At 42.5% G+C, this 17,526-nt stretch overlaps 1 protein-coding gene across 2 annotated transcripts in view; it reads left to right on the forward strand.

The window, feature by feature from the left end:
• Positions 1–13,105, forward strand: part of LOC124252737 (QRFP-like peptide receptor) — a 51,013-nt gene extending 37,908 nt beyond the window's left edge. For both annotated transcript variants that reach the window (XM_046686399.1, XM_046686393.1), the window contains 2 exons: positions 7,949–8,652; positions 11,651–13,105. In XM_046686399.1, the coding sequence (XP_046542355.1) occupies positions 8,262–8,652; positions 11,651–12,519 (1,260 nt within the window). In that variant the 5' untranslated portion in view covers positions 7,949–8,261 and the 3' untranslated portion in view covers positions 12,520–13,105. The remainder of the gene's footprint in view (positions 1–7,948; positions 8,653–11,650) is intronic.
• The last annotated feature ends 4,421 nt before the right edge of the window (positions 13,106–17,526 follow it).

Genomic DNA, 17,526 nt, shown 5'->3' on the forward strand with positions numbered 1-17,526 from the left:
ACCTTATTACACAGGACCACAGCATGGAATACATGTGCTCACAGTTCCGGTCAATGGTCAATCCTAGATATTTCTTGCAGGAATGAATGAATGGCATTGGAATAAGGGCTTCCGACATTTGTATTGCCCTGATTCCAATGTAGTTCCCAGAAGGGTGCTGAGGGGTCGATGATGAATTCTGTGTACCATTGTGGCGGCGTGATGGACTGTCGCTCTACATCTGGATTTATTGGTCGTGAGACCGGGAACCTCTGTGCGTTAGAGACGGTAATGTTTACTGTGATGGATTCATTCAATGAGCACAATAACACCTATATTGCCTGAATCTGGCCCAGGTTTTAGCTTTGTAAATAGCATTATCAGTGAATTCAGACAACGAAAGTGGTACAATGTACCCTTGTATCGTAGGATAAACATGAAACAGGAGCATTGTCTGGATGAATATACTGTACTTCAAGTTAATGTATAATGGTAAATTATCATTGAAAACGTGTGATTGTAAAGAAACAGTTGTTCTTGACGTTTGAATACGCCCTGCACGTAATGACTTAATGACGGTAGGTGCGGCCCATTTGCAACTAGCCATCTCCAAGACCAGCTCCAGCAGTGGTGTAACTGTTCGTGTCATCAAAAACTCAATGGTGTAAATAGCCTAAACTGCTGAGATATGTTTTGTGTAGCTGACGTACCCTTTATCACGCTATGTGAGCCTGGAACCGCACTCGGTAAAGCGGACAGGATTTCTACAGGGCTCTTACGTCTAAATACCAATGGAACCTGGTTATAACGGCACAGGCTCAACATCGTCAAGACGACTCTTGGACAGAAATGGTTTCAGTCCGTGCTGGCAGCCAACACTGGTATCGAGAGTGCGTGCGTGTGTACGTGCGTGCTTGTGCTCGTCAAAGCTTCATTGCACGTCAGGCAGAATATAAACAGATCTCTGAGGGTTGGAGTTGTTCGTCACGCTGACATTCACGTTCAATTCTGCAGAACAATAACGCCGTTATTCCTCTAGGGCGCCATTCCCACCTACGCACTTCCCACGTATCTGTTCGCCTCCGTCATACGTCGCCCGACCATACAAATGGAATCCAAACAGATGAGTTCTATAAGTCATGATTAGGGACCATGGTTATTGAAAACGGAACCTACAATGACCCTAAATATTGAAGCATCTCTCTTGTTATGTGGGGCGGTGGGGTTGGCTCTTCACGCCGAAGACCCGGATTCGATTCCCCACAAGGGTACAGTATGTGAAGCCCATTTCTGGTGTATAGCGCCGTGATATTGCCGGAATATTGCTAAAGGCGATGTAAAACCGTACTCACTCTCTTGTTCTGTATGACACCTATCACAGACATATGCCAGCGGATAACCCACTTTTACTGATGGGCGAATGAAGAAATTCGCTCGAAGATTAACAAAATACAAGAAAACTAAACAATAACATTTGTTATCACTATGTTTCTAACCTCAAAGCATACGCCGCAACGAAATACACCAAAGGCCCAAAATGCACGCTACCCGTAATGCTACCCAAATACATCATCATCCAATAACCGTTTCCTGCTGGTTTCATTTACAGCCACTATCAAACATTGGTGTATACCCACTTTCCCTGGCAGTTCGTTATCCAAATCCACAAGTACATGTTCGTCGTACTTTTCCAACCCCCCTGACTCTTTAGCCAGAAATAGACCTGTAACAAAGATCTGATAAGGATGCCAATACCAGTTCTCAGTATATTTCATTGCCTACGTGTCGCGAGAGCCCACGAGTCTATATTATTCAGAAATCGTTTTACATGCTGTTAATTTCGTGCGAAGATGTCATGATTCGCAATAGCAGATTTATATCCATTGTCAGATTCAAGTCACATCCGAAGGCTGATTCATGGATTCTGTCATCATTTCTTCAAAATGATATCACTTGAATTCCTTCAGACCAACAAATATCAATTTATCACTCCTGCGCCAACTATTTATTTCTGCAATATACACGTCAGGAGGAAGTGTGATGTTGGTTAGTGTGTCGGTTGTCTTTTCTCTCCATGGGTGTTTCAACATTATTACCAATACCACAGCATATCATGTCAGTATTTCCGTACACGTCGACGTTGTAGATCATAATGGTGAACCTTCTGTGTACATACGTCGGCGTCGTAAATCACAACGGTGAAAGTTCTGTGTACATACGTCGACGTCGTAAATCACAATGGTGAACCTTCTGCGTACATGTGTCGACATCGCAAATCACAATGGTGAACGTTCTGTGTACATACGTCGGCGTTGTAAATCGTAATGGTGAACGTTCTGTGTACATACGTCGACGTTGTAGATCATAATGGTGAACGTTCTGTGTACATACATCGGCGTCGTAAATCACAATGGTGAACGTTCTGTGTACATACGTCGGCGTTGTAAATCGTAATGGTGAACGTTCTGTGTACATACGTCGACGTTGTAGATCATAATGGTGAACGTTCTGTGTACATACATCGGCGTCGTAAATCACAATGGTGAACGTTCTGTGTACATACGTCGGCGTCGTAAATCACAATGGTGAACGTTCTGTGTACATACGTCGGCGTCGTAAATCACAATGGTGAACGTTCTGTGTACATACGTCGACGTTGTAGATCATAATGGTGAACGTTTTGTACACATACGTCGGCGTCGTAAATCACAATGGTGAACGTTCTGTGTACACACGTCGACGTTGTAGATCATAATGGTGAACGTTCAGTGTACATACGTCGGCGTCGTAAATCACAATGGTGAACGTTCTGTGTACATACGTCGGCGTTGTAAATCACAATGGTGAACGTTCTGTGTACATACGTCGACATCGTATATCACAATGGTGAACGTTCTGCGTACATGCGTCGACATCGCAAATCTCAATGGTGAACGTTCTGTGTAAATATGTCGAAGCCGTAACTCACAATGGTGAACCATCTGCGTACATACGCCAACATCGCAAATCACCATGGTAAAGTTGTGTGTACATACGTGGCCGTCGTAAACCGCAATGGTGAACGTTCTGCGTATATACGTCGACGACATATGTCACAAAGGTGAACATTCTCTGCACATACGTCATCGACTTACGTCACATGACAATGATAAATGTTTAATATGTTTAACACACTATTTCTCTCAAATGTCTTGGCTAGTGATAACAATTTGTGTGAAATGTGCATGTTTTGCTTTAATTAAACCACGGCAGCTATATAATCATAACCACACTCGTAAGAGCATTAACTACACATTATCATATATGTAACATTTCCCTTTTTCTATATTGGATGACGCCAACATACATTTTGTCGAAATGTCACCAACTGGATGTGTACACGAGAATATACTTAGATAAGGATGAAACGCAATTATTTCCTAGCAAACTGTTTTTTTATTTAAATGTCACTACTGCCTCTAGGGTGACGTAACCATGGAATACTGGAGTCCAAGACTCGTCGAGTTTTCAGAACCTATAGCCAACAGAGGCAATGTTTGCTGCGTATAAAAGGAAATATGTAAATGAGGTCAAGTGACCGATTTGAAGCAGATCGAAGACCTTATATAAGTCCCCACAGTCGGTGCGTCAAACACTAATACATATAACGAACCATACAAATAACGCTGTCCATGAATTAAATCCAGTGGCATCAGAGTGGAAATTGCCACATCACAGACTCATAAATCACGCGACCTTTAGTGAGAGCACCCTCAACGCGGCCCTTGTATGAAGATGACCCCGACACTGCGACGACCCCAACACAACTACGACCCACACATCGACATCCCAGACGCGCGTAGGTTTCAGAATAGTCTCAAAGGACAAAAGAGGAATGTGAAGGTTTGACCCTGTGACCTATGATACATGCATATGTAATTCTGGCGAGTTTACATTTGATTGGTGACGTTGTCACGGAACTGAAAACAACTACACAAATCGACCATTTCTTCTAAGGGGTTGGGTGGTGTAAATAAGGCATTTGTTTATGATTGCGATCCAGACTTTCTGTTGCTGATTAATTTGAATATGATATTGCTGAGATGACAGATGAGGGGATATTGGTTTGACCGCTGAGATATCACTTTTCGGGGCCAGTTTAATGAAGACTTCTAGGGACGGGTCTGTGAAACCGAAGAATGGTGTCAATGGATTTGTGAAGGGATTTATAATTAAGAAATACAGTTCGCTCTACCACCATGTATAGTGTAATGAAACACACTTTCGCCCTGAACTATTATAGTTAAAGGGCGAGGACCTGGAATGGTCTCGAAACGTCGTGAGAGAAATTAAAAAGAAGTTTATCCATAAAAATATCTTGGACATCAATGTACAACTTCTAAAAATGCCACTGAAAGACATTATACCTTTAATGTCGGATAATGTTTGTTTTTTTCGATTGTTCTAACCGCTAGGCATCTTATAACTCAGCATACAAATGGTTGTATCATTGATACATTTCAAAAGAGTCTCCTATTTTCGTGACACTGTGTACGTTCCCTAATGTGATTTCACACATCAAGTGATCCTAAGGGAGAATTGTTACCTGGGACTTGAAAACTGAAAAAAAAAAAAAAAAACATAAATGTGTCCTACTGTATAAGAATTTTAAGGATTGTTTATTCCTGTACTTCAGGAATAACGTCTCAAACACTATGACCTTCAACACAGAACATTCCAAGGAAAATAGTCATTTGTTGGCCTCCACTGTGTTATATGTTGTGTCGGTTTTCTGTTGGGATATTCCCCGGTTGTGGACAACTTTTTCAACGGCCATATCTCCCTCTGTCGGCTCAGAAAGTTATACCCCAGATCATAAGAACTGGGTCATTTGCAGATACTGGAAACAGTTTAGGAATATTTATCGTCATCAAAACGCCCTTTGGGAGCTGAACAAACCATGCTGTCAGCAGCTCGATCGATACCACTTGCCTGAAGTCATATGAAGTATGGCAACTTGTGGCTGTACAAGTGTCTGTGGTGTGAGGCGGAGTTGATCGTACTACCGGTGTTGATCGTACACTGCCAGTGTGGCTGCCCCTTGCAACTGCCAACCACTCTACACCACGAGATAACGACCCTCGACTTTTCATCACCCTTTCATCACTTTAGCGAAAACACACAATTAGGGCACGCATGTGCATGTTGGTATGACGTCTTCCTGGAAGTTGGAGGCGCTAATTGGACGTAATTGTCTTACACTAAACAGGCAGGGGAGACCAGTTAGTTTGTGTGATGGCAGGCTCGGAAGACCTCTCTCCTGACAGGCAGTTCTGGGTAATGTTGAACTCATAACTCTGTTTGATGATGAAATAGTCTCAACGAACTGGGGGATGTGTTGGTGGGACGTTTCCACTTAAAAGTAGATGCTGACGATGGATAGATTGGTATTTACGCCACGCTTACACCGCTTCCAGCAACATCACGACGGGGGACATCAGAAGTGGGCTTCACACATCGAACTAGCCTTTTGAATGACACTGTAACCACGAGGCTGTCCACAGCCTAGATAATGATGACGAATACTTTGCAAAAACACATTTTGTATCTGTCAAGGTATACATGATAGTATTTTTATTTAGCTGATAATAAAAGTTTAAACTGTGGCGTTAATACACTTCCACAGTTAGACGATGAAGGTGTCATGACGCATGAAAATGGGATTGTCAGCAATCCGCTTTTGCTTGAGGTATTTTGTATAAACTCAGACAGACAGACTTTATGCGGTAATGTAGGCCATGTGGCCCATGTTACAATGAAATTAAGAATAACATTTTAATCGCGCTTTTCTTGACATAAACATTTTTTGTATGTAAATAGAAGTGATTTTAATAACAGTTTCATTTTGGCAATTGAGTATATTATGCAAAGTTAACTGGCCATGGAATACATTTGTGAGTTGTGTAATATAATGCAAACGTAGGCCATTATAATATTTACATACAAAGAAAAGATACATGATCTTCGGTCTCAATGAGACCCTTACTGCAGTAGTTACTTTCGTAACATATTAACTTTGAAATTGTGCAAATTTATTCTTAATTTACAAAAATCACGTCTTAAAGATTTATCTTCTTAATATGTAATATATCGTTCCACGTTAAGTAAAGATTTCACATTTGAGTAATGCTCAAAATCTTTTGATGACGACAATTTAGAAAACCAGTCTTGTGCACTAACATATTGTAATCTTTCATTAAACTAATGCATAAAAATTCTAGCATCACCAACACTTTGATAATTCCATATATATTTTTAAAAACATGGAAACAAAAAACATTTAATACCTGTTACCCAGTTCCGTTTACCTTCTTCATCTAATCTTTTAAGCAAAAAATAACATTGTGCAGGGTATCTAGACCTATAAACTCAATCCCCTTCATAGAAATAATTACAAAGTATCAGTTCTAATACTACAGTGACTGTGATTAACGTTTGTGCATTGAAAAGATGACGGAGACTATAGCGCCGAGCCTGTTTGTGTTACTGACAAGACATTTAAGCGAGGTTCAGCGAAGTTAAGCGACGTTCAGCGACATTCAGCAAAATTAAGCGAGTTTCAGCGACGTTCAGCGAAGTTAAGCGATGTTCAGCGACGTTCAGCGAAGTTAAGCGACATTCAGCGAAGTAAAGCGAAGTTTAGCAAGGTTTAGTGAGGTTTATCGATGTTTAAGAAGGTTTAGCGATGTTTAACAAAGTTTAGTGATGTGTAGCAGGGCGTGGAGTCATCCCACAGATGACATTTTACCTTGTCAGCTTGCTGACGGGGTAACCTCTTTGGTCATGTGGACAAGGTGTCCGACTTCGGATTAGAAGGTCCGTGGTTCAAATCCCAGCACGGGACTCGGAAATTTTATGGCCGCTACAGATGTTTAACAAAGTTTAGCGAGTTTGGGTGAGGTTTAGCGATGTCTACCAAGGTTTAGTAAGGTTTATCGATGTTTAACAAAGTTTAGCGAGTTTGAGTGAGGTTAAGCGATGTCTAACAAGGTTCAGTGAGGTTCAGTTAACTTTTACACATTGGGATAAATCAATGCACGTGTTAGATAGCGTTAGAGACTTCCAACCTAACTCACGTTTCAATTCCAATAATGGTATGAAATGGAAGTATTTTTCCCAGACTGTGAATGGTTATCTATGTATAGTGTCAGTCTCGCTGGCTTCACATAGCCCATGCCAGTAAGACTCATAATACAGTTCTAATGAAATTTCAGCGTATCATTTACATCACTTTTTGAGGACATATTGGCAGCTAAATACAGATGAGCTTCACTCATTATTCCACATATATCCAACTGATGACTCCGACAGTATCCCAGTCCTTTAATCAGCAGCTCAGATAAAACAGCGTCTCCATGGAGCCGACTGAGCGTATGCTATTGGAAGTAAAATTAATAAAGGAATTTCCTTCGTAGCACACTACACCTAGTATACTTTATACCATATAATAGTACATTTATCGTGCAGTGCTGTCTTCAAGTCAAAGCGTTTTTGCACGTACAACAGCTTTGATATTAATAGATAAGTTGGCTTTTCAAAAATGTTTCATTGCAAGTTGTAATACAAGAACATTTCACGATGAACTGATTTGAAAGTATCAACACCGTTTGGGATCGACTTTGTTCGTTGCTATACAGATCGAAGCGTTTGCTGAAAACATGTTTCATTTAATCCATGCCGGAAAGAAGAAAATCCGGTTTACCGGTATTAAAGGAGAAATATTACATCGTGCTAGGTTGTAAGTCATAAAAATAACAAGACTTAAATTAACCTGTTCTTGCCTGATCCTGAGGATTCCTAGTGGCTTTCTCGCCGTGTAGGGCATTTCATATGGATTCTAGCCTATAGTAACCTCCCTCAAGGCGGTAGCAATGGAATGTATGAGATTGACGCGCCTCTCACAGCAGTAATGATTGTCTCTTCTTTCCAGATTGATGGGAGTCGGGGTCCGTTACACGTCAATATTGAAGTGACTACCGGCGTATCCTGTGGAATACCATCTAAGGATACCAAAAACAATCAACAGGAGCAGGTTTTGTCGTATTCTGACATCAGTGAATTATTGTCTGTAGGCGTTTTGGTCCGACGTTTCTTTGAGTGTTTGAGGCCGTTTAGTGCGGAGGTTGAGCTACCATAGGGACGTAAAATGAGCGGATCTCTTTGCTGAAGAAAATTGCCAGGCTGATTTACCAACACATGTCTAGCATGTACGTCGCTGAAGAGACTGGTTGTTCACCACACCAATGAACGCTACAACGGATGCTGGGACGTTGGGAGTCATGGCGAAAAGTCAACTTCCGTTTGGATTTAGTGAGTGGAAGAAGGGAGATAACTGTTGTGATTATTCAAGCACAAACCTGACGAGAAACTCCTCGAGGAGCCGGGACGAGTTGGAACTACCCCCGTACGTCTACGTCTACGTTACTACGATAAACGTACTCATCTTTGTAGTGGGAATTCTGGGAAATGTGATGGTGATACAAGTCGTTGCCCGGATGAAGGCCATGCGCACGCAGATGAATTTCTTTCTAATGAGCCTCAGCGTGGCAGACTTGTTAGTTCTTGTGATATGCCAACCGTCTGCTTTGTTGGAGTTCTATGGCAAAGACCGCTGGCTAATCGGAGAGGCAATGTGTAAGTATATGTGTATATATCATTCTTAAAGTTAGTCGTGTTTCTTTGAACTCTGGGCCGTCCAATCCACCTATATAACACACACTGGCTGAATGAGTGAAACAAAATGTTTTGAGTGAGTGAGTTGCTTTAGCGATATTCTGAGATGGCAGAAACAGCAGACATAAACTATTTTTCCAATGTGAGCATCGCATACTGTATCTATGTGGGGAATCGAACCCATGCCTTCGGTGTGACGAGCGAACACTTTAACCACTAGACTACACAACCACCCCTAAATGTTTTGAAACCGCTTTGACTTTTTATCGTATTCGTTTTTATCACACCCTGTCAGTGCAATAAGAGAGGGGAGGCCTGAATATCGAAGACGTTTGCCATATTGGGAAAACTATCGCGCACTTGTTGACATCGAGGATTGTATTATCGGTGACTCTTCCTTTCAAACAAAAGTGGAGGCACCTTCGCACAGTCAATTTAAATGCATAACTAGGCGACTGAGCCATGTCATCCAATTCAGTCACTGATTTTAAAATCCATTTTAAAGTTTAAAACTATTATCTCGATAATTATTTCCTGATTTAATTCTGGCCACAACTTTCGGCCAAATTGTATTACGAATGCTCTTTTTATCCAATCGAAAAGCCTGAAAGACGACGGAATTTATTGACGTATCTCTAAACCCCGTATGTCTCCATGGCTGATGTTTACACAATGCCAAGTGGTCAAATGCAACATATGTTATATTTGGGATTACACTTTCTTAGTAAAGTACAAATTCGAGTACTTTTGGGGTTGAGTCCCATCCGGGATTCGAACCCACACCCTCAGAGTCAGGCACCAGATCGCCAATTTACACTTATCAGAGGGGTACACAAAGTACACAAAGTCCGCAGTCTAGACTACCAGTTGTCCGACTTCCATTTGTGGAAGTCGCGGTGGCTGAGCGGGTTAGGCGGCTCACTTTGTGTGCTGGCGATTTGGTGTCTGACTCTGGGGGTGTGGGTTCGAATCCCGGATAGGACTCAACCCAAACAAATTTAGAATTTGTACTTTACTAAGAAAGTGTAATCACAAATATAGCGTATGTTCCATGACTGATGTTTCGAAGAAGGCAACGGATTTCAGTTTCCAGGTACCAGTAGATCTAGTCTATACGTGTAACAGTAGAAATTATCAATTATAAATTCCAACTTGCCGCCAGACTGGATAGACAATGGTAAACTATTTTTGAAAGACTTTTCTGAAGCTTTCTCCCTCTATGTGGGCGGTAGGGTAGCCTAGTGGTTAAAGCGTTCGCTCGTCACGCCGAACACCCGGGTTCAATTCCCCACATTCCCCTCATTGGTACAATGTGTGAAGCCTATTTCTGGTGTCCCCCGCCGTGATGTTGCTGGAATATTGGTAAAACCGGCGTTAAACCAAACTCACTCACTCACTCTCCTTTGTGCATATGTAGAGTATACATGCCCTTTCATTAAGTGGTCTTCTGACTACAAATGTCGTTCACCTCACTGAAATACAGACACCTGAGAGTTGTATCTCTGAAATAACCTGAGGAGACAGTCCATGTTTCCTGGATGAAAGCAGGTTGTGGGCACTTCAGGCAGAGAGGGCGTCGGCAGCCATGGCTACAGTTGACATCGTATTGACACATAAACAGCTTTGAGTATGCACATGTTAAGCCATATTCATCAACGCTGATTGTATATGCAACATTCATGAGCGGGTCGCAGAGCAGCATGCCAAACAAGTCTCTGGTCTCACTGTCGCCCTTATTCCCACAGTCATGTTATGTCAACTATATACTGCTCACCTGCATTAATATGTACATGGACACGTGTGAAGGGGTGGCCAGAAGTAAACTCAAACTTTCTGTTGGTTGCCAAGTGAGTGGGTGAGTGAGTTGGGTTTGAATAATATTTCAGTGGTATCATGGTATGTCAGAGTTATGTTATGGTTGAAAAGCCCATTACGAGGCAACTTAGCTATCGAAATTTGCCATTTTGGTGAAAGACTCGAGCACCGGCATAGTGCAGCCATTGGGAGGCACCTAGGCACTGCCGCGGCCCTGTCGATCAATCGTGTCGTCTCTGAGAGGCACGGGATGGGTAGTAACGGACCATAGACGGATATTCTTGAACTTAGCGATGACTTTGACCTTTTATCGCTGCCATTAGAAGTACAGTGGACTTACTAAACTCATAACTGACCATCGAAATTACGTTTCCGTCCATTATTTGGACGGTGTCCAAGTCTCCCCGTGTTAGTGCTAATGTCAAATTTTGGCAGCTGTCTCGCTTTATTAGAGTAACGAGACGATGCCAGATTAGGATTGCACTGAGGTCACTTGGGCAGTGACATCTAATTGGGGGAGAGGTGGCCATCTTTAAACCTGAAGAAGTTCAGCGGACATTTCAAAGCATTTGTGACACACAGGCGTGATAGTGATGAGCGTGTGCGTGCGTGCGTGCGTGCGTGTGTGTGTGTTCCGGTATAATGATTGTGTGTCAGTACCACTGGTTAATGTCATACATGTTAGAAAGGTGCGTTCCCTGTGAATGAGATTTAATTCCCTAACACTTTCCTTCGAAATATCAAATGAACGCACACGGCAGACATAGTTCCAGGATTGAGTGTGTGAGTGAGTTGGGTTTTACGCCGCTTTTATTAATATTCCAGCAATATCACGGGAGGGGGCACTAGAAATGGGCTTCACACATTGTACCCATGTGGGGAATCGAACCCGGGCCTTCGACGTGGCAAGTGAACGCTTTAACCACTGGGCTACCCCACCGCCCCTCCAAGATTGAATGAAATGCAGTTGTTATTATCAGTATTATCAGGTTCATCAGTTCAAACTCGCTAAAGTCAGTAAAATGACATAAATATATGCGGCATTAGTCTAAACCCTTATGGTGCCATAATCGCCACCTGAGAGAAAATTGCAAGTGAAAAACACAAAATTAGTCCTTCATTCTTAAACGCATCTACGTTTCAGGCCGCCTGGTCCCGTTCCTGGAAAACGCCTCAATCCACTCGTCTGTTCTCACGTTACTGACAATTGGCTTTGAACGATACTACACCATCTGCCATCCTTTGAAAGACCAGAACACGTGCCTTCTGACCAGCACTGGCGTCTTCGTAACCTGCATCTGGGTGCTCGCTTACATCTTAGCTCTACCATTCGTCTTTCTCACAGTTCTGGAGGATGCCAAATTCCAAGATGGCTCCCATGTGAAAGTGTGTCGAACCAAAATGTCTGACACTCTGCCCAGGCTTTATATCGTGTTTATATTCTGTATATTCTTTATCATGCCTATGTGTATGTTAACTTATATGTATGCTTCTATCATTCAAAAGATGTTCACACTTAATTCAGAAACATCACCAAGAGATTACGCTCATACCAGGACCATCAAGTCCCGGAAGCAGGTTGTGCGCATGATGGTTGCCATAGTGATCCTGTTCTTTGTGTCACTTCTTCCGGTTCGAATATTCGGACTTTGGATCGTGTTTACGCCCCCAGAAAGTGTCGAGGAACTGGGACTTGAGTTTTACCAAAACATGCTATCAACAACAACAATCATGGGTTACATCAACAGTGCAGGGAACCCGATCATATATGGACTTGTGTCCTCAAAGTTCAGGAATGCATTTAAACATTCGGTGATAAAGTGTTTACCTCGTGGGGACGGGCGAAGCTCGTACACCCCAAGAAGCACCCGCGCCAGCCAGCTGACCAAGCCGTCCCCATGTGCCCTGTGGAAAATGGTTGTAAGGCGTGATAACCTTGACCATAATCTTGACCTTGACCTCCAGTGGCTAGGAATTATTGTGGACACTTTGTGTTGTAAATCTGTGAGATGAGACAAGCAAAACAATGTGATTGGAAAAGGTTTTAAGGCGCAAAGAGGAACTACGACAGTGTTCATGGATACAGTACATTTTGGTATCTATCTTTAAAAATGACATTGGGCATCAGCTGAAACTTTGAGCATCTATATTATACACACAATTATGTTAACACAGAATTTAAAATGCGCTTAGCTTGAATACACAATGCCATTTAGAAAGTGGTCAAATGCAACACGTGTTATATTTTGGATTACACTTTAGCAGTAAACAGCATATTTTAGTACTTTTGTTGGGCTTGGTTACATCCGGGATTATAAACTGAGTGTTGGAGAGTGGGTTCGAAACTCTGATGGGAAAGTGTAATCCCAAATATAACATAAGTTGCGCTCAGCTTGCCTTTTTAATGGTATTATAAAAGCACATTGTCCAACTTTGATCCAATGTGATGATTGTTATGTTACTGAAATCCTATAATATATTGTGTTGGTATTGATATTACGATGGCATTACCATGGTAACCATGGCTCAATAGTGAAACTGGATACAAGTGACCTTTCATGAGACTAATGAGTCTGAATAAAGTTTATTTTATGGATTTCAAGTTGGATGTCTTTTTATAGGGGGGTTTATCTAGCAGACAGAGTCGGTTCGCTCCAGAAGGCGACGCCAATTGATAATGTCGTCATAACTGGGTACCGAACTTCCTGGAAGAAATATTATTCAGGATTTCAAACACTGGCTGATATCCAAGGTCCCTCTCTGATTTAAAAATGGTCTAAGTAAGCGTTCTGCAGTCCTCAGACAAATACAAAAGTGAAATGATCTGAACTACTTTGATGGGACTGGATACTATCGTTAGTCACGTGCTAGATGAAAGCAAAATGATGAAGAAAGAATGAGACGAAAATAGTAGACTCTTACTGTCACACAACAAACACACAACCTTTATTTCGTATCCGTGCATTATAGTTGTAAATATTTTTTTAGACATATTTAAAGGGGCCGTAGGTCGTTTCGGGCTACTGAAAGTGTGGCTGCTTTCATGTTTGTTCAATGACTGTGTTTCGTTGTTATCAACGCCCACAGTGCACATTTCAATATGGCAACCAGTCATTATAGGAAAACCCTATTTATCCGGATGAGTGTGCAAAGTGCAGCTTTAAATAGTATCAGATTGTTGTAAGAGGAAAGACCAAATGGAGGCAGATCGTAGAACTCTCGGAGAAACGCAGGACATATATAGATATGGGACTGACTACAAAGGATCGTAATTGGGGCAGCGACAGGAGCCTAGCCTATTATCTTCTTACCGAGACACGAAGCCTATATACGAGCAAAGTAGTAGCTCGTAACATATTACGTTGTCTTATTTCCAAACATCAAATATCGTGGGCGGTATAATATTTAGGATTTTCTATTCATACCTAAATATGCAAAAACATGACGGCTTTCTTATCTCAGCCTAGTTCCCTGTAGATGTTTCCATAACGAGACATCTGGAGACGTACATCTTGTTACAAATGAAGCGATCGGGAGGTGTAGAATACTATCATCATGTTTACAGGAAGCTGTGTAACGTCGTTTTATAAAGTTCTACATCACCTCCCTTGATTCCTACAGGGGTAGCCTAGTGGTTAAAGCGTTCGCTCGTCACGCCGAAGACCCGGGTTCGATTCCCCACATGGGTACAATTTGTGAAGCCTATTTCTGGTATCACCCGTCGTGATATTGCTGGAATATTGCTAAAAGCGGCGTAAAACTATACTCAGTCGGTCAGTGAACCCTACAGCTTCCAGCGAATCAACCACATGGACCACGCGCTAGATGAACCTCATTACCGGGCCGCGGATGTTTCGGACATCTATCTAGGATTTCACATCAGTCAAGAAATAATATTGGCCAAATGACTAATCTCCATCAAATAAATACTTGTCCTTATTACCCCAAGCGCCATCACGTACAATTTATCTCATTTGTATTGACGTCTGAAGTTAGAGCTAACTGTTGACAGTGATCCATATTAGAGGGAAATCGATCGGTAATTATCAGTTCACGTGACCTTTGCTACGTTGCATGAACACCAAGATTGACACTAAGGTGCTGCATCCTCGACGTCGGCATCTACTGCTATTCTTTACCGGATCAACTGAGTTTACGATGATGTTGCTGAGATTATTTGATGAAGGGTATATACCCGCCTCCTAAGGGGCAATGTTGCCTTATATCGGGCTGTTGTATTCTATCAACCGCGAGTTTAAACAAGGCCGGGCACTGGCTGATGACATGAGCAACTGTTTATAACAGAAGGTCACACATCACAACCATCTGATCAGATGTATTAAAGTGTCTGATTACCTGGGCCAAGCGACTGCTTAAGACACTAGAGACAATTATTACCCCGGTAGATGGATTAGAGTAAATTCGATTTTCATTCTCAGCTCCCTGAGGAGTCTACAGCCCAATCTGCCTTTGAGGTGCTAAAATGTTGACAGTGACGTTACTATGTCTGTCTCCCAGGTACCATGCCGAGAGCCATGCTTCCAACAAAAACCAAGGGAGACAATTTAAGCGTTGGGAGGGCCGAAACCTGGAAATTATCGGGAGTCAAGGTGCTAAACATGTTCCTCCATCTGCTGGCTAGCAAACCTTTAATAAAGCCAATATAGCCAATATATACGCGAAGATAGTTAACTGGTTCGGCTTTCTTTAATCACGTTCAGGATCCGGGTTTGATATTGCTGACCTATTATTTGAAGCGGGTGCAAGGATGTTAAAACACTGGTGAATCATTGTGTTTGACACGGGAGTTTGGCTTGCTGTAATCTGGGGGGTTTGGGTGATACATCGACAGTCGTGCCGACTTTAGGCGCCTCCTGATCTCATCATACGGTTTTGTGTTTGTATTTATTTGAACTTGTTATAGGCTTAGCACACTGAATGTGTACACCATCCCCAAACACCCAGTCAGCTGTAACCCCAACCTCGATGTGGCAGGGATCGTTATTCACACTATCAACAACTGGTTTTCTTGCTTCGTCGATGGAGAAAGAGGGTGACTGGGAGTCAACAGCAATTCGGTGATAGCATGTTATGTCAGTAGACGTAGAACATTAGCCCTTTTCGAGGACGAACCACCAACACATACATGGTGAGGATAGGCCATTCATTATCCAAGGCGGGCGTGGATTCGAACTGTTGATCAGCTGGTGATAATGCTTATCCAACGTGGGACAACTGGGTCAAGAGGCCTCACATATATTGTCCTTTTTAAACTATCAATTCAGTCTTGGATCAGTGGTACTGCCAACAATTTGCGACGAGTTCGTGCAAGACATGTTCCACAAATACCAATTCCGATCTTGGCACAACATCCAAGGCATCATCGCTCACAGACGTATAGGGTCGCGTTCCGTGATACAAATCGAACGCAGCACGGCGAAGATACATGACTTTGCAATGAGCGTGGCATCACCTTCGACCACAGAGCCACGTTAGGGGGCGGCGTGTTGATTCCGAGGAAGAATTATACTGTAAAAGGGTTGGAGAATGTTATACGATCACTGTCGTCCGTATTGTGCAACCTGCTATTGTGCAACCTGTTAGTGTGCAACCTGTTAGTGTGCATTCGTTTCGTTTCGTTAACGTGACTAATGGCGAGTCTACCTAGTGGGAACACTACCGACATCCGTTGAGGTAACGCCAACAGAAACATCAGAGTTTGCGGCCCGATCCACAAAACATGCGTAACGTAATGTTTGTGTATTTGTTGTTTAATGCCGCACTCAACAATATTCCAGCTATATGTCTGGACTAAACAATCATGAGCATCGATCAACGCATTTGGGAAGCGATGACATATGTCAACCAAGTGAGCGAGCCTGACCACCCGATCCCGTTAGTCGCCTCCTCTTACGACAAGCATGGGATGCTGAAGACTAATTCTAACCCGGATCTTCACGGGTACTTAGTGCAACGAAATGTCGTAACTATACAGTTTATCATAGGCTTACGAATGTCGTAGTGCTACGATTGGTTTGTGGATCGGGCACTGATTATATAGCCAAACATAATCGAGTCTTGGCAGAGAAGTGAGTGTTTCTGTAAATTATTCCGGAACTGGGAGTGCAGACTGGCAATACGATAGATGAACACGATTAAAATCGGCTTCGTGGAGTCAGTATCACTGCCTGGACACAACGTCGCAGTAGGGCCAGGATCAAGAGCTTGGTCTACACCTGGGAGCCATCAGTCTGAAGCTCGGGGCTGTGGGTGGAACCATGTCGCCGTACATCAACCACAGAGGGGTTACAATCGATCATGGAGAACGCCCTTTGGTAATTTAGGTGCGACCTCTTCAGTGATAAACTGGACAACATCGTAATTATCATTCAACACGAACATCACACAAACGGCGACATCAGTAACGAACGTACACGATACCAATTCGTGAACACTCGTCCTTAACACAATTGACGACGGTAACGTATCGCTATTACTATGCAATTAATGACAGAAAAAGAATCATCTTGCCTGTTTTTCCTGTTTTACACGCACGCACGCACGCACGCACGCACACACACATACACCTCATCTGCTCAATTCAATGTGAAAGACAGATTTGAAGAGTGACTGGTATTTGGTTCCAGTGAGGACTGTACCTGTATATTGTTCTCGGGTTATTGATAACCCCCCCTCACTTGCATAGAGAGCTCACACACACAAAGAACAATTGACAAATCATGGAACATCCAAATGACGAAGACAGCGGTCCTTTTAACAAATGTAATTTTGAGTAAAAAAGCAACCCCTTTTCGTGATATTGTGTGCTTCCCAATACATGATGGAACACACGGCACATATGTGACTTAATATACTTCCCTGTTCACTAGTGGTGGTCCGATTAATTGAAATAATCGAAGATTGGTCGCAGTGACTAAACGACCAAGCAATCGAACATGTTTTCTCATAATCGAACACGACCAATCTTTGAACACTTGTTTGCATTAACAATATTTTTCA

Source organism: Haliotis rubra, unplaced genomic scaffold, assembly GCF_003918875.1.
Source record: "Haliotis rubra isolate DU_JTF1 unplaced genomic scaffold, ASM391887v1 Scf114, whole genome shotgun sequence".
NCBI lineage: Eukaryota > Metazoa > Mollusca > Gastropoda > Lepetellida > Haliotidae > Haliotis > Haliotis rubra.